General features: G+C 39.0%; 4 protein-coding genes across 5 annotated transcripts; 1 reads left to right on the forward strand and 3 right to left on the reverse strand.

Moving 5' to 3' along the window:
* Positions 1 to 2,471: 2,471 nt before the first annotated feature.
* Positions 2,472 to 5,273, reverse strand: mettl21e (methyltransferase like 21e). The gene is made up of 5 exons (XM_041980856.1): positions 4,936 to 5,273; positions 3,964 to 4,133; positions 3,756 to 3,873; positions 3,554 to 3,651; positions 2,472 to 3,388 (listed from the first exon to the last, which is right to left on the reverse strand). Exons 1-5 carry the CDS (start codon positions 4,988 to 4,990, stop codon positions 3,053 to 3,055), a joined length of 777 nt encoding a protein of 258 aa, XP_041836790.1. The 5' UTR covers positions 4,991 to 5,273; the 3' UTR covers positions 2,472 to 3,052.
* A 112-nt stretch (positions 5,274 to 5,385) lies between these two features.
* ercc5 (excision repair cross-complementation group 5) lies at positions 5,386 to 13,745 on the reverse strand. Its single transcript, XM_041980848.1, has 15 exons — positions 13,515 to 13,745; positions 13,188 to 13,363; positions 12,996 to 13,111; positions 12,691 to 12,792; positions 12,411 to 12,471; positions 11,780 to 11,923; positions 11,495 to 11,705; positions 10,363 to 11,226; positions 9,969 to 10,258; positions 9,616 to 9,735; positions 8,674 to 8,887; positions 8,310 to 8,454; positions 7,866 to 8,066; positions 7,700 to 7,784; positions 5,386 to 6,355 (listed from the first exon to the last, which is right to left on the reverse strand). Exons 1-15 carry the CDS (start codon positions 13,600 to 13,602, stop codon positions 5,834 to 5,836), a joined length of 3,339 nt encoding a protein of 1,112 aa, XP_041836782.1. The 5' UTR covers positions 13,603 to 13,745; the 3' UTR covers positions 5,386 to 5,833.
* A 438-nt stretch (positions 13,746 to 14,183) lies between these two features.
* On the forward strand, positions 14,184 to 18,596 carry blzf1 (basic leucine zipper nuclear factor 1). 2 transcript variants are annotated; one of them, XM_041986838.1, is made up of 7 exons: positions 14,184 to 14,255; positions 14,587 to 14,663; positions 15,573 to 16,033; positions 16,812 to 17,011; positions 17,259 to 17,387; positions 17,999 to 18,218; positions 18,374 to 18,596. In XM_041986838.1, exons 2-7 carry the CDS (start codon positions 14,645 to 14,647, stop codon positions 18,557 to 18,559), a joined length of 1,215 nt encoding a protein of 404 aa, XP_041842772.1. In that variant the 5' UTR covers positions 14,184 to 14,255; positions 14,587 to 14,644; the 3' UTR covers positions 18,560 to 18,596. The 2 variants fall into 2 exon arrangements, with proteins under 2 accessions (XP_041842772.1, XP_041842765.1); XM_041986831.1 differs by having other exon boundaries at positions 14,192 to 14,278.
* A 1,427-nt stretch (positions 18,597 to 20,023) lies between these two features.
* On the reverse strand, positions 20,024 to 22,048 carry trmt10c (tRNA methyltransferase 10C, mitochondrial RNase P subunit). Its single transcript, XM_041986818.1, has one exon. The coding sequence runs from the start codon at positions 21,731 to 21,733 to the stop codon at positions 20,186 to 20,188; it is 1,548 nt and encodes a 515-aa protein (XP_041842752.1). The 5' UTR covers positions 21,734 to 22,048; the 3' UTR covers positions 20,024 to 20,185.
* Between the last annotated feature and the right edge of the window lie 50 nt (positions 22,049 to 22,098).

Raw genomic sequence — 22,098 nt, forward strand, 5'->3', positions numbered from 1 at the left:
GTGAGTCCCACTGTTTAGCAGTCATATTTTGCATGTAGATGTTTTAAGACACTTTATGATGTAAATGTTTAAAAAACAAGTGTTTAGCAACTGCTGTATCAAATGATAACTAACCATGAATGAGGAAAAACAGTATTACTAATAAGTATTATCACCCTGACTTTACACTTCAAGATAACTGAAGACGAGAGAGTCTCACTGGGCAACAAAATTAATTTAGAAATTATGTATGCAGTCTGCCAAGGGTCCATGTTGAGTTTACTTGCTTACTTGAGTGCAATGGCCTCAATTACTTCAGCAGAGATGGGAAGTAACAGGATCAGACTGGCATGCATCCCTGTGTATCAAGCTCTTAAAAAAAAAAAGAAAAAAAAAAAAAAGATGGCTCCAGTAACATCAGCCTCATTTAGATCTCCTTCACTTACATTTAAACATGAGGTAACACATCTCAGTGTCTATAATAATCATCTACAATCATACTAAACCTTCCAAAATTTGTAATCCACCTTGGACTTTCAGGTACTTTCAGACATTAACAGAGAGCACACGGTGGTTAAGTCATTGTCCAGCTGATTAACATAAAGCAGCATTATTTGGAGTGGAAAAGATGGGAGTTTTTGAGTTTGATCGTAGGCAGGATTTTAGCTCTACTCCAGTGAGAGGTTGTCAAGGCTGTTGAAAGAGTGATAAAGAAACTGATATGTCTACAAAGGCACATGTAATCTTCAGCTGTTGTGCATTTGTTTGATTGACAATGGCACTGACATCCGCTGCCATCAGTTTAGACAACCTCTTCCACTTTAATCCAGCTCAGCTTCTCTTGCTCTGCAGCCAAATAACATATCCACTAAATGGGCAAAAAGACAAGAAATTATAGGATCTGGAATAAAAAAAGTATCAGATTTAATAGCTCACATTAATAGCAAATGATTCTGCCCTACTCTTTCCAAGATAATCAAGCTAACTGGTGAGATTCCAAATTATGAAAAAACTTTGTGCAGCATGACAGTAGCGTTCATGTTACAGTAGGAGCACACATCCTACCTTGTATGGATGTGATCTTTAATGTGACCTCCGTAAAATGTTTTGCTGGTGACTTGTTGTTTAGTAAAGTCTTATTAATGTGAAAAAAATACAACAATGGTGTCAAGAATGAAACTGTTTACTTCATGTTACAGATATGTATTTGCTTCAGTTGTTGGATGAGTCATCACAGGTGATGAAAGAAAGTTTCAAATGCATTACAGTTTCAAATTACAGCGTGCCTGTGTGCTACAATGAAAAGGGTGGACTTCATATTTCTACAGTTTAGGAATGATTTACTTTAATTAAGGCAATTGTAGCTCAGAATTTTTATTTTTTAATTAATTCCTAATTTTTTCTTTTGTAATATTCAGCCCTCTTTCACTTACGTTTTTTTTTTTTTTTGGTAACTTTTGGTGTCCCTCACTTTGTTCAATCTGTGTCCTCTTTTGGATATACTCCTCCTGTTCACCTTCAATTAAGCAAGATATGTAACCTGTGCATTAATGCAGTCATCTTATCTTTCTGACTTTTTTGTTTCTTTATTGTTTCCTTATATGTCATCATCATTGTTTTCCCAACATGTCTCTCTGTGGTTTTGGACGGCCTCTGAATTTCTTTATGTTGTTATTTTGCTTACCTCTGCCATGTTGATGCCACCCGTCTGTGCATCATCTATACTTCCGATTTTTTTTAAAACAGTCTCTTAAAACAGACATTTTCCAAAAGTATAGCAACAGCATTGATGGCCTATCACCAATATAAAATATAACTGCCATTAATAAAAATGTATTTACCAAAAAACTTGTGGTTAATGTCAAATTCAGTTCTGGAATATCAAACAGCAAAATTAAGTCTTATGTGAAGCTCACATTTTAAACTTCCAAAAATCATTTTATTTCCACTTGGGTAAATTTTACACTGATCATTTGATGCTGCAACCATCTAAACAAAACTATTACAAAGGTAAGACTAAGCAGTATGTATAGCTGTATTTAATTTTTCTAGCTATTTGTGTATCATTTACTCACAACGTTGATCAGCTGTTTAGGGACGTTGGGGGAAAAAAAGGTTTGACCAAACATCAAAGAGCTGTAATGCTTGTAACATTTAGAGGCTACTGATTACTAAACTAAAGTAGCAGTGCTCATTGGTTCTTTTCAATGTTCTCCACAATTTAATGTTAATATTCACACAGCAAAAACAGCTGATAACATTATATAAATAATGAAAACCATAAGTGGCAGAAATTCCAGAAGGAAATATGGTAGTGATTATGCTGTATTTAAACTTTTACACTTGTTTTAATGAAAATATAAAGTCTAGTAGTGGTAGTGGTAAAATAGCTGGTTGCAATAAACTGAATTATAACTGTAGGATGTAGTATCTTCCCTGATTATATGTGTTCTGTTTTCTGTAGTCTGCTTAGTCCCTCACCTGTTCCCTGTCATCTTTCCCTAATAAATCATCTACATCTAATCCTAATCAGTATAGGAGTTACTACACAGTCTATAAAATCAAATTTATTATTATAATTTTATTTTACAAATTCAGATCTTTATTTCTCACACAGTCAGTAGAGTGAATACAACAACAGGACCAAGGTTTGAATGGTACTGGGTTTGAGGGACTTATGTTGGTAAGAAGGAAGAAAAACAAAAATACAAAGAAAAACTTTAACAGGTATAAATGAACATATCATAAATAAATATATATGTAGACCAATATTATCTACTGCAGAGTTAAATCATAAAGAGGTATTGATAATTATTTATTAGATTTACTGAAATAAATTCCACAACCTTTCATTGAAAACACTGCACCACTGTCTGTTTGAGCTGTGATGTTCTCGGCTTAATGTGGTGCAGATGATGCAGAGTTGTAAACAGTAGTTTGAGCCGGACCAATCAGCTGACTGATATGTAATGCTTCAGTCAAAAATGTTATGAAGCATTGCTTCTGACTGATGCAGCGCTTGAACTCAATTTAACACTCACATAAATATGATAAATATCCAGCGCTCTGCTTGTTAGGTAGTATGAGCTGCAGCCTCTCTGTGGTCTTTGGTCCTCTCATCTTTCCTCCAGGCCTGGTACAGTTTAATGTTCAGGCTGGGAAGGTCATACAGTTCCTCCAGGTGGAAATGTTGCTGGAAGCTATCTACAAAGCTGTTCTCTGGATCCAGTCGGAAACGCATTGCCCAAAGTATCTTAGTGTTTTCCTGGCACAAGTAGTCAAAGGTATCCATCAGCTCATTCAGGTAAGGGTGGGCATAGACCACATCTGCTGCTAGTATGTAGTCAAAACAGTGAGTGGCACGAGGGAAACGCTGATCCACATCCTGACCCCATGTAAGCTCAGTAACCTGGGAGCAGAGATGTTCGGAATCATGTCAGAATAACAATGCAGATTTTAAATTTGTATTTTAAAACAAAAACATAATGCAGCATTTCTTACTGATTATTGCTAAACTGTACGATAGCTGGATTCTATTTATTATTACCATAATAGTATGAGATATGAAACCTACCAGAGGGATATATTTGCATCGGCCTTTAGTGTTGCACAATACATTGTACCGGAGGTTTCCCAACACATCTGGGAGGTCAGTGGAAGTCACCTTAGCACCTGGAGAAACAGCATAGCTGATTGTTAAAGGAAATAAGGAGGAGAGAACTAACAAAGACTAACAAAGACATCATGCTAACATTATGTTTGTTTTTTCCTTGTACCTAACAGACTGGACACAATGGTAACAAGTCCTGTCCCAGCTCCCAGTTCAATCACATTTTTGTCTGCCAGGTTGTATTTGTCTTGGTTTGTCTCTAGGAAATGACACAACACCATAGCCTGTTGGGGAGAGAGTTAAATTTTCAGCATCAAGATTCAACATTAAAAAGATGTACATCAGCTGAACATGAAGATCATGTTTGGACACACCGATGGCCAGAGTACAGCTCCATATAGGTCTGTGGATTCTTTTATTCGTATCTCCAAATCAGAAAAGATGTAACCCTCCCAGGTCACAGGGCCAATGATAGATGGCTGGAAATGCCGAGACATTATGGCATGGGCCAGTTCTGCATCCACAGCAGCATTTGCTTCAACATCTATGAGAGAGAACGGTTTTGTGTTCAGGTAATTATCTACAAACTGTGATGTTGCTGTCCTTCTCAGAAGATAAACAATAAATTAAAATTGCAGCAAACACCCTCACCAACACACACTAAAATAAAATACCTTTATTTGCTGTAAAATCATTGAAAAAATCATTGCACTGAAGCCTTAAATCAAGATGATGTCATCTTATACTCAGGATATGGAACTGAATCAAACTCAAGACTTTATTTGATCCATTTAATTATTTAACTAGATAGAAAAAAAAAGTTGGACATTTTTGAATAAAACTGGACAGCATTTAATCAGATTTAGACTGAGCTTCTTCATGTACTATATTAAGTGTCCTGACATCACTGTTTATTCCCAAGCATTGTGATGCCCCCTTGAGCTTGCTGCATTTGTTTGTAACTCCACTAAGCTGCATTGACAACTACTGAGAGCATCTAATCTACAATTTCAGTTATGCAATGCTGGTTTAGAGAAAAGGTCAGGAAAGCCCACTGACTGTGCAAAAGAGTGAAGTTGGACTGCGCTCACTTGCTTGATTTATAGCCTTTGTATCTATAAATGTTAACAATAAATATAACAAGCAAAGACATTTGCAGGAAATAAATCTTTCAAAACAGCTACACCTCCTGTAAGAACATTAGATTCACACTTCAACTGGATTTTGAACTTCCTGCAGGCACACTGCTTGTTACTACTACTGCCATGCCATCAGCTCTACTTAATAATTCAAAAGCTCTAAAGAAAAGACCATTTTTTTTAATGTGCACAAGTCCAAATTCTCACCTTCTTGTTTGGTTTTGGAGTCATCTGTTGCCTTATTAGACTGCTGAGTGTCCATTTCTAAAGCACCCTTAACAGGAGGGCAAGAACGCCCTAAACAGGAAATCCTGCGTATATTAAAGAACTGCAGTACTTGGTTTGCTGAAGCCCAGCGGATCTGGGTCACTATGGATCCTGATCCTGATCTGGCAGACTGCTAACAGTCATCCTCTACGGTTTTAAGTTACAGACGGATACACACCCACACACAGACCCCAATTCCTTGTCCAACAATCCCTCAACTTCTGGTTATATTTCTAGCTCTCTCTCGACATGCTTGAGTCCCCGTCTGAGGCATTAAATCTGACAGACAACAACAGCTGCCTGCCTGGCTGCTTAACAGTGGCTGCAGTGGTAAGAGGGGGAGCAACATGTTTTCATTTACCATAAACAAAAAAAATATCAAAACAGATATAATGCAGACATGTTTCAATGTTCTTTTATAGTTTGCCATACAAACTGTGTTTAAGGCAGAGTCGGTTGGTTTGCATGAAGTAGTAAAATGCAGAAAACTTGCACATTTTTACTGTTGACATAATGCAGTGAATGACAAGTGAAAAAAATATACAAAATGTCAAAGGTTTGGACACACTTACCCTTTGGATTTAATGGAAAAGTGTGTCCAAACTTTTGACTGGTTCTGTAGCTCAAAGATTTGATGCAGAATAATACAGTTCCTCTCACATATATACTTTAAAACAGGAAAACAATATTATCATCAGAATCACTGTTTACAAAATTCATGGTCTAAATTACAGAGAAAGCTCAGTTTATCAGGTAACCCCATAAATGTCAAATATCAGAGACATTTGGAAGATTGCGTGACATGTTTAACATTAAAATTTATTTAAGTTTGAGGTATTCACAGCTTCTTCCCTCTTTCTTTTCCTCTCATACTTCCTCTTCCTCTTGTGCCCTTTATGCCACGGCCTCGTTTATTGCCTTTGAACACTGATCGGGCGGTAACCATAGCAACTCCTCTACCACCATCACTGTCCTCACCGGAGCTGCTGGTGCTGCTTTTTCCCCTGGTCCTCTGAGGAAGTGTTTCAGCAGAATGAACAGCAGCCTTTACTGGGAGGGAGTCCTGAACAGAGCAGCAGACATCCTTGAGAGATGCAAGAGGAGATTCACCAATCCTCTCTGAACCTAGGAATCCTCCAGCTACTGCAGACTGCCCCTCTTCCTTCTGTCCCTCTCTGTTCTTCAGACTTTCTTTCTTAGATTTGGAGGGGGAAGGCATTTCCTCCTCACTGTCTCCATCTCCTCCTCCTCCTGTCTCCTTCCTCTTTAAGCAGGTAACTGCTCGTCGGAGTCGCTGGCTACGGATCGAATGCTTATCTTGTTGCTCCATGCGAAAGAATGAGTCAATGCGGAGCTGCGTCTAAACCAAAAAAGTGACAGGTGTTATTCTTTCATTACTGATTTTTTAAAACAAAATCAGCAAACAACACGGGTCAACAGAGCAATAATTCTGAGTGCAAAACAGATGGTTTACAAAGAGTTGTCTCTAAGTGTAAAGGCTCCCTTCATTTAGCTATCTAGATTAAAATGCATTGTTTCTGGATGTCTTTGAAATAAGGTCAGACTTCCATCTTAAATAATCACAAAAATTTTATACATGTCCTTCAATATGATCACTGCTTTCAGTATTTCTAAGTGCCTGAGACCAGTCAACCATGACAAAGTGGGTAGCAGTGTCATCTAAGAAAAAGGCCTTTTAGTGCAGTAAATTCAACACCAAAGTTTAAAAAAACCAAACATAATAGGTTTGTTCTTGGAAGTAAATATGTTCACTAAAATAGTTACATTACAGTTTTAATATAGTAACTAGTTATTAAATTCTCAGTGTTATTTTCCCAAAACTGCTTACTACTCTGGTTATAAACTACTAATACAATAGAGGTGTTTATTTTTCCATATTTAAAAATATCTTATATAGTTGATAACTCTTTCACCTGGTAAATCATTAATACTAATAATTAACCCACTGATTTTAGCCAAGTTAGCCATTTCACCATATGTTCAACCACAAACTAGAACGATCTATCAACTGTTTCAGCAAACAATGTCATATGAAAGTTGTAGAAACTTATGGAATAATTTCTTGTCAACTAAATATATCAAGCATTTATTCATTGATTAACCACTGCCACCTCCATGTGGAACTTGCTAGCTTGAACATGACATGTAAAATTTACACAACTCACGCAAATTTCCATGAACACGGTCATGAATAGCATTGCATGGATTCTTCTTGTAAATACAATTTCAAATGTATATTAATTGATTTTAACATGTTACAATTCACTTTTAATCCCAATATCCATTTGAAGTGGAGCAAATATTAGCCTAGAAGTATAATATAACCTAGTCTAGCTGTTTATTAGGCTACCTCCCATTGCAAAAAGTGGATTGTAACAACTGTTCTTTGCACTAGCTCTAAGACAGCTGCACTTTTTAACTGCACTTTATTTCTTACTTATATATCTTTTATTTATTTTACTTTTCTTGTGATATTGTAGTTGCTACAAGAGATGTTGCCAAACAGAATTTTGCTGTATTCTTGTACAATGACAATAAAGTTTCTATTCTGTCATTTTCCCCCTTAATGCACACATTCACATCATAATTAATTCACATTAATTAACTTAAAAACTACTGGTATTAACAAATTTATGTTTTTGGAAATATCACTACCAAATATTCTATCTTGTGGTTGAGTTACCTGTTGGCTGTTTAGCTGCTTAATCACAGGCTGAAGAGTTTCTTCTGTCTTCCGACTGTTCCAGCCAAAACGACTCAGACAGAATGTAAAGAAATTGTTAAGGAAAACCCATACTTTCATGATAACAGAGCACACACAAACATCCACACAAATATAGAAAGGATATTCTTTGATCATGTCAATTTGTGGGCGCCCCCAGCTGAATGAGCCGTCTGACTGATCAACAGCAGGGTGCCAGTAAGCCTGAGCAACAGCAGGGTTTGGGAAGCCAGGCTGCAGTTTCATATCCCTGAGTTTCTTCTTCACCTTCGTATCCCGAGGATCAGCCACCAGACGCTTTTTCTCCTGAGCCTCAGACCACCACTGACTGCAGAAAAGAAACAATAACCAGACAGGCATTAACAAGTAGTTACAATCTATAATAGAACCGTAATATTTTTCATGTAGTTAATGAAAAATACACTATATTTAATGACAAAAATAATTTATTTTAAATGTTTTAAAACAACAAAACCTTGGGAGATATTTTAAAGAGGGGGAAATAATTAAGTTAGCACTGTACTAAGGAAAGATTTTGGCCAGCATAGTGTGGACAAACAAAACCACATACTTCAGTTGTATTAATGGTTCCATCCCTGGCCCTGGAAACTCATTCAGTATCTCCATGCCAGTCACATATCCAACTCCAGGCATGCCCTCTGTGTAGTCGCTTCCAAGCAGATAAGCTAGATTTATCATTTTAGTCCTGTCCAGACCTGACAGAGAAAGGCAACAGAGTGTGAAAAGAAATATAAAGAGGGGAAATTATAAAACACGTCAGACTGTTTCTGCACCATGAAAGGCATGTTAAATGCATTTTTGATTTTATAAAAACCTTTTAACAAGTTCTAGAGAAACTACAACATCAATGAAAAAAGTTTTGAAACTGTGCAAGACAGAAAAAAAGGACTATCACTATCATTGAAAAGACTAACCCAGCTGATTCTGTAGGTCACTGTACTGGTAGTGCTCGACATATTTGTTCTGGCTGAAGAAGTTCTTGTAAACGTGGCGTCCTCCAAACAGCCAAACATCTGAGTCATCTGTGATGGTCCCATGAGTCTGATCGGCACGATCCAGTGCTGCACACTGAGCTTCGGCCTCCATTGGAGCAACCAGAAATGGCACCCCAAACAGCCGCAGCATCTCCTGGTGTCAAACACTCATTACTCTCAAAACATCACAATAAAGAATTCACAATATCTTAGCTAGCCGATGGTAGCATAGAATTGTTGCCACAAATAGCAGTTACACTATCATGAAACCAAACTGTTTATGGTTTTAAGTTTTAATGTCCACCTAATTTATTTAAATGATAACACTGAATATTTGCAACATGTTTCAAACTGCATTAAGCTTTCAACCCTTATATCTACACAGGCTCTGGGGATATGTGCATCTTTTAATAGTTGTGATAAATGCCTTTGTTCTTAGCAGCTCATTATGAAAATAGCTGACAGGAACAATAAAGATCAGCTACAGTTTTACATCAGTACTAATTAAATGGAGGATAAAATGGAGACAACTTGTGGCTTTTAATGGTGTAAGTGAGCTGACAGACACATACACTCGTTAGCACACAGATTTAACGCATGCGGATGCACAGATCTGGCAGTGAAGTGATACCGATTGCCCGTCATAGCTCTGAGAAAGTTTGGCAGGTGCACCACAAATATACCCTTCACCTGCTATGGATCATCAGATCTCCGTCCAGTTGCAGCAGTGAAAATATGTGTTTACATGTTGAGGTGTATGTAGTACTTATAGATGCAGGCTTAGCTCTTTTCTTAAGGTTAAGTAAGAGGTTGGGGGAACATTTTAAACATGTCCATATGTAATGATATGATTTTAGTTTGTTTTGTTTTCTCTCAGGTCACCTGACTTTCCAGGTACATCTGCCCAGTGACTGTGTTCGCCATTCTCTCTTGCTGCTGTTTCTGCTCCCTCAGATTGCTCTGCTCCATCTGTAAGGAGCTCTCCAGAGCCTCCAGGTCATCCTGTAGCACAACACACAGTGATTTCCTTTTCAGCAGCGTACGTTAATATGTAATTAATATGTAAATACATGTAAAGCACTCTGTGTTGCCTTTGGCAGGAAGAGCGCTTTATAAATAGAATTGATTTGATTGTACAAATACTCAATGACATTAACTTGTAGAACAACTTCACCTGAAGCTCATGTGACTGCTTAAAACATTGTCGGACAGGGTTTTGGAAGGGAAATACTAACCATGTCAAGGTGGTCCCATTCATTGACTGCTGGTGTTGATCTGGATTCTGTGTCTGTCCCCTCCTTCACTTCGTTCTCTTCATTTTGACGGTCTGCTTCCTCTTCTTCCTTTGAATTCAGAGCAGTAGCTGGTTGGCTGGGGGAGTTTGTCAAACTTCCTTCTGAATCTTCTTCCTTCTTCATCCCATCTTTATGGGCCTCCCCTGAGGGACTTTTCTCTTCAGTCATTACAACTGAATCATCAGCATCCTCTTCTTTGATTTCTTCCTCTGACACCTCGATAAAGCTCTCTGGATAAAATGTGCAAAAACAAAACAAAACAAAACATTTTTAACATGTAATTTAACAAATACTGACTGCAGTTTAATCTCAAAATGATTATGTGTGATTGTACCTTCTGACTCGCTTTCCTCGCTGCTTTGTGACTTCACATGATCTCCACTTATCTCTTCCAAAGCTTCAGTGAGCTTGTTCTTCCTCTGCTCTAACAATGTAGGATGAACCCTGGTTACTGTGCTGGTGGGTTTTCCACATGGTGGAGGAGAGAGATCGATGGGTAATGTGTTCTGATTGGATGCAGCAACCTGTGGTTTTTCCTCTGATTCTCCATCCTCTAGCTTTTTTTTCTTTTTTTGACTCGCGTGCCACTCTTCTGACTCCACATTTGTCTTGGGATTTTGCTGCAGTGCCGCAAATCGAAGTGCTCTATTTCTCTGGCCAATCATTTCCTCCATCTCATCTTCAGAACTACTAACAAACAAACCATCTTTGGTATGGGGGCTCTGGCCTGTCATATTGCTCTTAAAATCTAATTCGTCTTTGGGTGAAGGCTGGGTTTCCTCCTCTGAGCTGCTGATAACCACTTGTGGCACAGAATGATGAAGACTTGCCTGCAGTTTGGTAGTTGAGCTGCTTGCTCCATCTTCCTCTTCAGTTAAAGCTTGTTGTATTGCCATCAGCGTACGTGGAGACACGCTTCTAACCTGGCCCACCTTCTCCTCATCTGAGCTATCGTTCATAGCAGCCTGGATTGCCTTGAGTGTGCGAGGTGAGGGTGGAGCTGCATCTACCTTAGGTGGTTTTGGCACAGAGGATTTGGACTCTTCAGATATAGCCTGTAATACTTCTTTCTCACCAACAGGTCGCCACAACGGCTCTGGTCTGTCCTTAATCCTTTTTCTGCAGCCTGACAAGGAGCTTCCAGACCAGGGTGCAGTTGCAGGTTGGCTCTCTGGGGTAATCTCTTTCTTTTTTGACCCTGTAAGTAGAAAAGTATTGAAGGAATGAATTCAAACAGCTGCAGTTTTAAAAATTAAACCAAGTTTAATGACTATATAATTAAAAGCTTAACTAATGTGTAAAGTAACCAACATTTGATTTATTTCACACCTTCCAAGCAGCCTCTGAATTCTGTCAATTTCAAATAGCATCAATGCTGGACAATAACTCAAGGAACTCTAATTGTTGATAACTGATAATATTCTCGCAAAAAAGCATTTATAGTAAACATGACATATCGGCTTCACCTTTGATAAGAATATAGTGCGAGTGGTCTTCTGAAACCAATCGATTTGACTCGACATTGTGACTCTGCTGATCTTCATCATGTTGACCGAGCTGTGGCGCGCTGCCAGCACTGCGTTGGCTCATCTCCTTCTCAACTCCCTCCAGACGTTGGTTCAGTCGATTCCTCTGCAGCAAACCAGCCAGCTGGTACTGTGAAAAGTCTCCTGACCGCTAAGGAAGAGTGAAGAGGTGTCAGTACCAAACAGACAAGAAGAGGAAAGAGTGTGAATGAGACTGAATGGTACCTCTGGAGGTTTCTGATACATGGTCCGTCGTCTTTTGGAAAACTCTTTCATTTCTTTGAGAATCTCATGTTTCATCTCAGGAGGCAGGCTGGCAAAGTCTTCAGAGTTGATGTCCACTGAGTTGGGGTCATCATAAATTTCTTCCTGAGATATAAAAAGTGTCAATCAAAAAGGGCATTCCTACAAGAAAAGGTTAAGTGGCAAAGCTAGCTAATGTGACAACATAAGATTAATGTTACAAGTTTTTTGGATATGACATACAGTGTAGTACAGTTCCATTAAGAATAAATTGTTAACACCCAAGTAACTTCTCTGCAAAATAAGTTTAAAAGAAAACTACACCACAATCATTCCCATTTCCATAAAAGGTTGGGATAGTGTAAAAATGTGTACAAAAACAGAATGCATTGGTTAACTGATTTTAAGCCATATATTTAAATGAAAGCAGCACAAAACAACTGAGAAAATAGACCAAAATGTACAATGTCAAACTGATTCTAGGGTTTAAAATTGTTTATATTTTACAGAAAGTCCATAATGTTTTGAAAAAGGTTTGTAAAATCACTTTAACACAAACCATGTAAATGTGATGCAACATAATTAGATGCCCCTAAACATGTTGTCTTTTTACCTGATATGCATAACTGTCAACCGTCTCTTCACACTCTTTCTCCTCCTCTTCTTCCTCTGAGCTAAAAGAGGAAGAGTTAGAATAGTTACAATAATTTAGATCAAACAGAATTAAATGCAATACTTTTTCCAGCACTCACTGCTGTTTTAATGATTGCTGGCTTTCCAGTGTAACTAGTGTGGACGTGAAAAGCTTTCCAGATGACTCCTAGTATCACTATAGGGGGCCTCCAGTTTTATTTGTGATAATTAGTGAATGACAACCTTTCCAGGCCTCTGACCTGCTTCTTTCTTTCTCCTCTGCAGGCGGAAGGGCAGGCAGAATGTACATGTCATCCACCTCATCTCTCCTCACGCTCGAGAGGCTGGGTAGAGGATCTTTACTGCGGCAGGAGGGAAATGTAGATTACCAAAACATTAAGACTACAACAACTCCACAAAAGAGAGCAGTCAACTATTAATAAACAAACAAACAAAACACAACATATTTTAAAATAAGGAACATGTAGAGAGTAAGACAGAGTAGAAAAATAACAAGATGTATTTGCAGAATTTGTTTTACTATTGACACCTCCATCTCTTCTACCTGCTGTCTCCAAGAGCAGCTTTGATGGCCTGTCTCTTCAGGAATGTCTTGAGCAGTTTCTCATTGGTCTGTTTGGACTCACGGGTCAACTCCTCCTTCCTCTGTCTCCTCAGTGCCTGCAGGAGCAGTCTAAGTCATGTGAAATGACAGAACAGGTGGGGGTTGCAACCTTTCAATCTGTACAGGACTTACCAGGGTCTGCTTCTTCAGTAATGGGGGGTCCCCATCAAACACAAAGACTGGTTTGATACGGAAGAACAGAAGCTTACAGATGCGGTGGAAAAGAGTGAGAAGGTGGGCGTTCTGGACACTGTTGCCATCACGGTCCCTTACACCCTTCACTGCTTGGTTCAGCCAAATACTGATGTCTTAGGTAGTTGAATTAAGGCTATTGTGATTGCTAAACAGCAGTCAGCATCATTAATGCATATTATACATTGATAAAGAACAACAGGACATTACTCCAACAATGACAGACAAAATAGGTATAATGAACAAATCAGCTCAAAATTAGGATACCAACAGCAAGGATCTTTCCCTCTAGTGTCTCGGGGTTGATGGGCTTCCCCGTACTCTCCAGCAGCCTCCACAGTCCATGCACTCCCATGACAACAATAGCAGTTCAACTCTCACACAAACTACAGCACAGGTCACTGTGCTGAGCTGAAGTGGGAATTTGAAACGAGAACCCTAGAGCACAACAAAGAAACAGCACAGGAAAGTTTTCGCAACTGGACTTTCGTCCGTACAGCAAACACTAATAACTAACGAAGGTTCCGCCTAGTTGTGTCGACTCATATTAGTAGTGACACAAACAAGGTCTCAGGCAGCACCTGTTTTCTGACTTGTAATAAGTAAAATTTTAATTTCTTTGCGTGATAATGTCAGTAAAACAATATGGAAATGATAAGAAATGAGTAGTATGGGCTAGACACAATGGTACGCCTTCCTGACAGAATTCCCGACATTCATCAGGCTACTTTGTACATTGTTGTTGCATCAACAAAATCCTTTCTACTTAACTTGATTAATAATCAGAGTTGAACTTTAATTTTTTTAATTTTTTGTTGTGCTCTGTGACACGTGAGTTGTCCTCGCTAAGGGAAAAGGAAAAACATAAAATTATTACTGTTTCTTTACCGGAAGTTTTGCCTGAGAGTCCAAACCCGGTGCCAAAATACCACCTATCATCTCGTGAGGGGCCAACTGTGTCCGGGTTAGCAAAATAAACAGACTGCTGCCGACAGCGGATTAACTGAGGTGTTTGGACTCATCCGTACTCAGTATGTTATTTGATCATTCCGTTTTAGTCCTTTAATTTGATCATTAATCCAACTTCAGTCCTTGATTTTACCCTTTTAATATCACTATAATTTATGTTAAACGTGTCGTTAACAACTCCTTTCAGTCAACGTTTAACAATCAGCTAGCATTAGCAAGTTAGCTCACCGGCCGCTATCACGTAACGTTATCAGTAAACAGCTGACATCAATGATTTTGACGAGCGGCTTTCTTTAAACCCCCTTCATAAACAAGTAATATTTAAATTCCTGACAACAAAGTTATTTCCACTGTTATTTCCTTTTTACAGGACTAAGAGTGACTGGGGTTTCCATTTAATTTCCTTCTCAACCATCAACACCTCCATCATGACGGCTGCCGTGAGAGGTACTTATTCATCGTCTTTTAAACTTTTTAACGTGGAATTTACACGTATAAAGACTAGGAAGCAGGTGAATGTTGAAGAATTCTAGGTTTTGTTGCTGATACTTAAAAGGAACGAAATAACATCTACAAAGCATGTTTATGCACACAAAGCTATATATATATATATATATATATATATATATATATATATATATAGGGAAGATGCCAGACTTTGATTTTCTAATCACAAATATTTGTAAACCTGAAAACATTTGGGATCAAGCGAGGCTTTATAGTACGGATTAACAAGATTGGGCCTCTTTATTATTATTATTTTTTATATTGAGATTTAATGCTCAGTCTTGTAAAGTGTTGCAGAGGGACTGTTACGACTATATTACATCATTACCTTTGGGATTACTTGATACTTTTTTCACTCTTGTTATTCAGCACATACAAAGTTGGTTATACTGTATTCTTGTCCAAAGTGAGATACATAGATGGAGGCGGTTCAAGACACATTAGGATAAACGAAATGTGTGTCTTCAGATATGTCTATTTGCGTCACATTATTTTTTCTAGACACTTATAGCAATGGGAATGGTTACACTTATACACTACTAATAGTGTACCAGTTAGAGACACAATTACTTAATAAAAATAAATTACTACAGGTACTGTAAATAACACAATGAACAAGGAATGCACCCAGCAAATATTTAAAGCATTTTAATAATAACACTAAACAATCAAAATAGCTTACAGAATCCATATTTTGACTCTCATAGAGCAGGCAGTAAGATGATAGAGGCTACATACAAGACTGAATATAGGAACAATCAGTGATTACAACACCTCATCGCTGTTTTATTCAATCAATATAAGAGTAGAAGTCCAAAGTATAAATACAGCCTTTGTTATGTCTTCTAGATTCTGCTATTGCGCCTATTCGAGGTGCTGGTGATGGCATGGAAACTGAAAAGCCACCAGCCATACTGGAAGTTAACACCGATTTGCCGCCACCTGCTCTGTCTGAAGTTCCCCTCCTCAAGGTAGCTAGCCCAAAGCACAGCCCAAAATCAACACAAGTCGCACCCCAAGCTGCCCCAAAGCCTCTTGGCGTTCTCCACCTGGGCAAAGTGAATCGAGATTCCTGCACAGAATTGGAGGCTGTGAGGATCATTGTCCCACGAACTGCTATCATCCGGCATGGCCGCACGGGACCCATGGAAGGGAAAGGAGAGGCGTGGCAGCAAGGTGAGGAGCAGGGCTCTCCTCCGCTCCCTCTGGTGGAGGACTGGAGAGGACAGCTGGAGAAGCTGCAGAACTCTGAACGCAGACTCCTGCAGGACAAGGAGGGCCTTTCCAATCAGCTTCGTGTGCAGACGGAGGTAAGGCATGTTAGAGAAAACCTTAAGAATGCACAAGTAATAGAGAACAGGTATTTACCCACAATATACTTTTACCTGAGGTTTTCTTCTACCCATGTTCTTTTACCCGAATCACAGATGACATGAAAACTTCTCTCAAGATTAAAAAATTCATTAATTACAACTGATATGAGAAATGTGCAGTACAGAGCTCTGGATCCTTCCGTCTAAGTTTTCCTTTTCGTTGGTTACAGAGAGGAGTTCTTCTGCAGGTAGAACTCCCGCTAAGCTCCTGGACCCAGTTTTTAGCCTCTCCTAAGCTAGACAGTGATTGGATGCTATCTCTAACTTAGTCAGCTTTGACTGGCAGGTCCCATCCTTGCGTCTGCCCCGTCTGGCACAGGTTTCTTGTTTTCCTGCAAACCTCATGTCACTTTCACTTCTTTTCTAATGATTCAATGCTTGTGACCTTTTGATGCACTATACAAGTAGCCCAAGACACTGCAATTAAATGTTTGATTAAGATTATATACATGTTATTCATTCAAAGGCAAATTAAAAATAATATCTAACAGGCAACAGTGAATGGATACATTAGGCAGGTGTGGCTGCTACTCAGAAAGTATTCAAATACATGAATGTGCTGTGTAATAAAGTAAGGACTTTGTTTCTTTGGTGATAAAAAATTAGCTTAACAAAAATAAAAGTCATTTTAATATATTTTGAGTGAGATTTTGTTGTATGTTTTGAGTAACAAAGTGTTATAAAAGAGCTTTTATCAAATCTTTCTGTGTACCAGGTGAACCGTGAGCTAAAGAAGCTGCTTGTGGCTTCTGTGGGCGATGACCTTCAATACCACTTTGAGCGTCTTTCACGGGAGAAAAACCAGCTGATTTTGGAGAATGAGGCTCTGGGCCGGAGTCTTGCACACACTGCAGAGCAACTGGAGCGAATGAGTATCCAGTGTGATGTCTGGAGGAGCAAGTTCCTGGCCAGCAGGTGAGAAATGCTAAAGCTTTTTTTTTTTTTGTCTCAATCATGCATTGTTGAAAAGATCGAGGGGTAATAGATGCTTGATCTTGTGCTACTACATGACGTCTCCGGCAATTTTAAAGAAAACATCTGTAAATAACAGTTTGGCTTAGCATAAGGGAGAGATATTAAATGTACCCAGTATTTTTGACAGGATATAAAATCTCTTTTGCTGGGAAAAACCAAAACAACTGCATCAATATTGTCTCCTCAGAGTCATGGCAGAGGAACTGACAAATGCCAGGGCAGCTCTGCAGAGACAGACCAGAGAAGCACAAGGAGCAATTCAAGACCTACTGCTGGAGAGAGAAGAATTCTCCAGGGATATGATGCTCACTCACAGGTAAAGTAATCACTCATCTATAATTAAAGTGAAATGTTTGATTAAAAATCTTTAGGTTGAATCAAAGAAAAACGCTCGGCCTCAGTTAAATTAGTGCTCAAGGGCTAAATACAGGCTAATCTAGGCCTTTTATAACCGTTACTCTTCCACTGATGTCTATAATTAGATCTGTGCATTTCAAGAAAGCAGACTTTTTGCTCAATAAATTCACTCATGTAGTTGACTTTAAATGGAGGTTGTCGAACAGATTAATCAGAGCAGATGAGATTTTTCAGGAGGGTTTATGATTTTCTTGTCCTTTTTCTTCGTAGAGATTCACCAGAATATGGAAGCAGTTAGCACTGTAGTTTTACAGGAACTTTAAATTTGTGTTCAAAATTGCACTTGCATTGTAAAGTATTTTCTTTTAATCCATGTAAAATCCACTTGTAGTGTTTTCATTGTGTTTAATTAGTGATGAGAATATTACACAAGGATGACAACCCTTAATGTGATTAAGAATAGTGGTAACCAGTCTGCTGATTCAGCCAAATTCAGTCCTTTCATAAAGCTTAGAATTTGTGTACAAGTGATGATGTGTGTCTGCTGACATTGGTTGCTTTTGTTACCAGAGCTCTGGAGCAGCTCCTGGTGTCCCTGCAGTGGGGCAGACAGCAGACATACTACCCCAGTGCACAACCCCTCAGCACGGGAGAGCTGGCAGCCGCTAATCACAAGCTTGCAGATGCCATCAACTCCCACCTGCTGGGAAACAGCAGCAGCATGGTGAAGAGCAGCAGTGCAGCAGCTGAGCAGCTCTGCAACACACCGGCTGAGAAGATGGCTGAGAAGGTACCAGATCAATATCACAATTCCAGTCTTGACTTCTCTAACCTTCCCCCCCTCCTCATTATTAAGTTGTATAATAATTTATACAACTTTAAATATCACCTTTTTATGTTTGCAGGAAAGTCCAGATACTCACAAATGTTGTTTTTCTCTTTTAGGTGCTCAAAATTTTAGACCCAATTGCTTGTTCAGAGAACAAGTCAGAGTTTCCACTCACTGATTCCACTCCCTCGAACTTTCTCAGCAGTAAGAAGAGCATAGGAAGATTTCACCCTTACACTCGCTATGAGAACATTACCTTTAACTGCTGCGAACGATGTACAGGGGACATCCTGGTGCTGTAGAAAGAGTAAAAAAAAAAAAAAAAAATCCACCCTGAAAGTTACTCAGTTTGGTCCTAAAAGGGCCGCCGTCCAGCAGGTTTTCAATGTATTCTTGCTTCAACACACCTGATTCAAATTAAATGGATCTAACAACCTATCACAAGGACTCATTAATTTGAGTCAGGTGTGTTGAAGCAGGGATACATGTAAACCTGCTAGATTGCCGCTCTTGCAGGACTGGATTGATTTGCCCTGTTTTACAGCATCAGAGCCAATTTCTAAAGACTGTGTGGCACTGGGGATGTCAGCAGTAAAAGTTGCTTGTGGTTTTTGGTACACAACAACCCTGACTGAAAGATCTTCATAACTTGAAATAATGGTTTTAAAAAAATGCATCTGCTGTTTGTCTTTAACTTTGGAAAACAAAAGCTTAAGTTTGAATTTAGGTGTATGTTCAGTGATCATGATGCAGTAATATTGGAAACAGAATGCATTTCAGATCTATTAGTCTAGTTTAAACCGTGGAAGATAATGCCAGTTGTGCCTTATTAGAAAGAGGGGAAAAATCAACAAAAAAAACACCCATATGTAGCCACTGTTTCTCCTCACACATACCAAACAGTGGGCTGCTCAGCCCTGCATCGGTTTGGTCTTGCATATCAAGCTGGTGTTGCAGCTTGATGTGTGTACTTAGTTGAGTAACATCAGTGTCATCTGTTGGAACGGCTTGCCCTTTTCACATGCAACCTGCTTGACCTTTGTTACTGCTTCCTTTGCTAACTACTCCACTCATGATACCAGTATACAAGATATCAGTCCCAGCCTGGAAGGCACATGTGAAAAGGACTGTTTATCACTGTGGTTTGTGGCCTAAGTCAGTATTGCAAGGTGCACAGAAGTGTTGAATCTCTGTTTAATTAAACTGGAATATTTGTGTTTTTAGTTTGCTTAAAAAGGTCCTAGATTTAGAATTTAATGATCAGTCAGCTGAAGAAACGGGCTGTAATGAAAAGTGTGGAAATTAAACTGGTAACGAGCTACTTGAAGAGTGACTGTACATGAAAATAAAAAAAATGTTTCCTGCAGGTTGACCATTTTCTCTGTATGGTGGTGCATTCATATTTTGAAAAGACTGTATAAATATACGATTTAAATCAACATTTTTTTTCAAATGCTGTATTGTTCTATATTCAGTATTTTGGAGGATTAGTGGTAGTACTATAGTATATCATTGTGCAGTGACGCTAAAAAAAAGCCATTCTATTGATTTATTTTTTTTCCTTTAGTTACTTGGTGTTAAGTTAAAACACGATTTTCTTTGGTCTTAAAAATGTACTATAAATATTTCCCATGCTGATCTGTGATTTTTTTAACCAGCCTGTATTACATTGTTTATTTATATGGGAGTGGATGATTCATTTGCAAAAGAAAAACACACATTTATACATTTTTTTTTCTTTATCTTAGACTGAAATAAAAATCAAAGTTGTTTCTCCTTTTTAATAAAGCTTGTTTTTATCATTTGTGTCACCATATCAGAACTCGAACAAAACATTTCATTTTTCACTTTACTCAGTAAATATTTACAAACATATACATCCTTACTAAGCAGATGGTTGTTAACATTACTCATCATGCCACTACATCTTATGTTTGCTTGCCCTTTTTTCTTCCTTCCATGTCACTTTTAAATGATGTCCGTGTCTTGGTTGCAGCAGGTGTGTTTTCTCTCACACTCCTGGGTCCAGCTATTCTATCCTTACCACTTGAGCCAAACTCTTTATTGGGCCTGTGATGACTCTGGCTCTGAAATGCACTCCAATTGTTTCTTACGTCAAACCTCAATGGCCTGTCAACATCCTGTTTTAATCCATGATTTGTCAGACTTCTGGCTCTGTTATTGGTTACCTTTGTTTGTGTCTGTTGTTGATAGAAACCACCATGTTTCCTCTTAGGCACAAACTTCAACGCTTCCTCCCATTTTCCAGTATCCTTGATGGTGAGCATGATGCGCATCATCTGATCCAGGGTCAGATTTTTGGCTCCCATATCCCAGTGAAGAAATTGATCCAGCGGAAGGCGGGCTGTAGCCAGCTTTAGGCGCTTGGCATTAGCCAGTGACAAGCCTGACTGGACAGACCGGTCCACCAGCGCACCGATTATGTAGACCTTGGAATGGTCAAAGGTGCGGAGAACATTGGGGGAGTCTGCAGTTAGATATACCAGCTGTTCTCTTGGAAAAAGATCAACATGATGGCGCTCAGTGCTGGTGATTAGGAGACGGTCCCAGGTCTCTGTGCTGTATCGTTTGATTAGCTCCTGCAGGTAGGACCCATCTGGCTGCAGGTTGCAAAAGTGGAGATGAAAGGGCTCAGTGGCACGTCGGTTACAGCCTTCCACCTCCAGCAGCTGAGACACTGTGTTTTCAATCTCCCGTCTGGACATGTTGGACTCATAGCTCATGTCAAATACAAGTGGTTGACCAAACAACATGCTCTGAGCAGCTCTCCAATTCAGCAGCTTGTCCAGGGAACGATCCCAAAACTGGAGAAATAATGTGTTTTTACATGTTAATTCTTTCTGATTGTCCCCTTCCTCAGCGTTACTGTCAGATCCTCTCTGCTCCATTATTGAGGCTTCCTTCTCAGCCCTCTTTCGGTGTTGCTTAAGCTTTCGGCTCAGTTTGTGGCCCTCCTTGATAGCCAGGTACTTCAGGTACTTCTTTCTAGATGACTTAGTGGTGAGCTCTGCCAGTATCCGCACTTCCTCCTCAGTCATCTCTTGAGGTACAAGCTTGCCAGCTTGCCTCCACATAGAAACCAGTTCACGAGTTGCCTCCAGTGAAGAGCTGTCTTTTAAACCACCCCCTGTTTCTTTTGGGTTTTCACCACCACCACCATCATCATCATCATCATCACTTACTTCCCCTTGATCGCTGACTTGTTGCTCCTGGAATATGGCTTGAGACCTCATTACAGACTTCCATTTGTCCAGATCTAATTCTTCCATTTCCACTGAAGGGTCTTTAATTTTGACATGATCTTTCCCCGTAGCTTCATCTGTACCAAGGTTGCGAACTGGGTGAAAACTGATGGTGTTGATCGCTACGAAACGAGTTACTTGCCTCTTGGATGTCACAAAATAATTACTTTTGCATAATGCATTACAACCTATGCTAGTTAGTCGCCGAAGCATCGTTAACACAAATACAGCCGCTGTTTCTTCAAAAGTGCAACAAGGAAACAGTCTTTTGGTTTAAAACTAAAATAATGTTACCAAAACAAATGGTGCTTCAAAGGCTGTTCTTTCTCTTCATTAAATTATCCAAAATAACATTTGCGCCTTGGTGGAAGTTGTTTTCACGTGTCAACGGATAGGCTTCTCAAATGTGGAAGGTCACGTTGTTACACGATGTTACACCATAAAATGACGTACTAGAAAATCGTAACATGGTAAAGCATAACATAGAACAATTTTCAAAAAGAAAAATATTTTTGGTAATATTTGAATCTAAGAAGCTACACAATTAATTACGACATATCAATTTAAAGTAAATTTTA

Source organism: Melanotaenia boesemani, chromosome 1, assembly GCF_017639745.1.
Source record: "Melanotaenia boesemani isolate fMelBoe1 chromosome 1, fMelBoe1.pri, whole genome shotgun sequence".
Lineage (NCBI taxonomy): Eukaryota > Metazoa > Chordata > Actinopteri > Atheriniformes > Melanotaeniidae > Melanotaenia > Melanotaenia boesemani.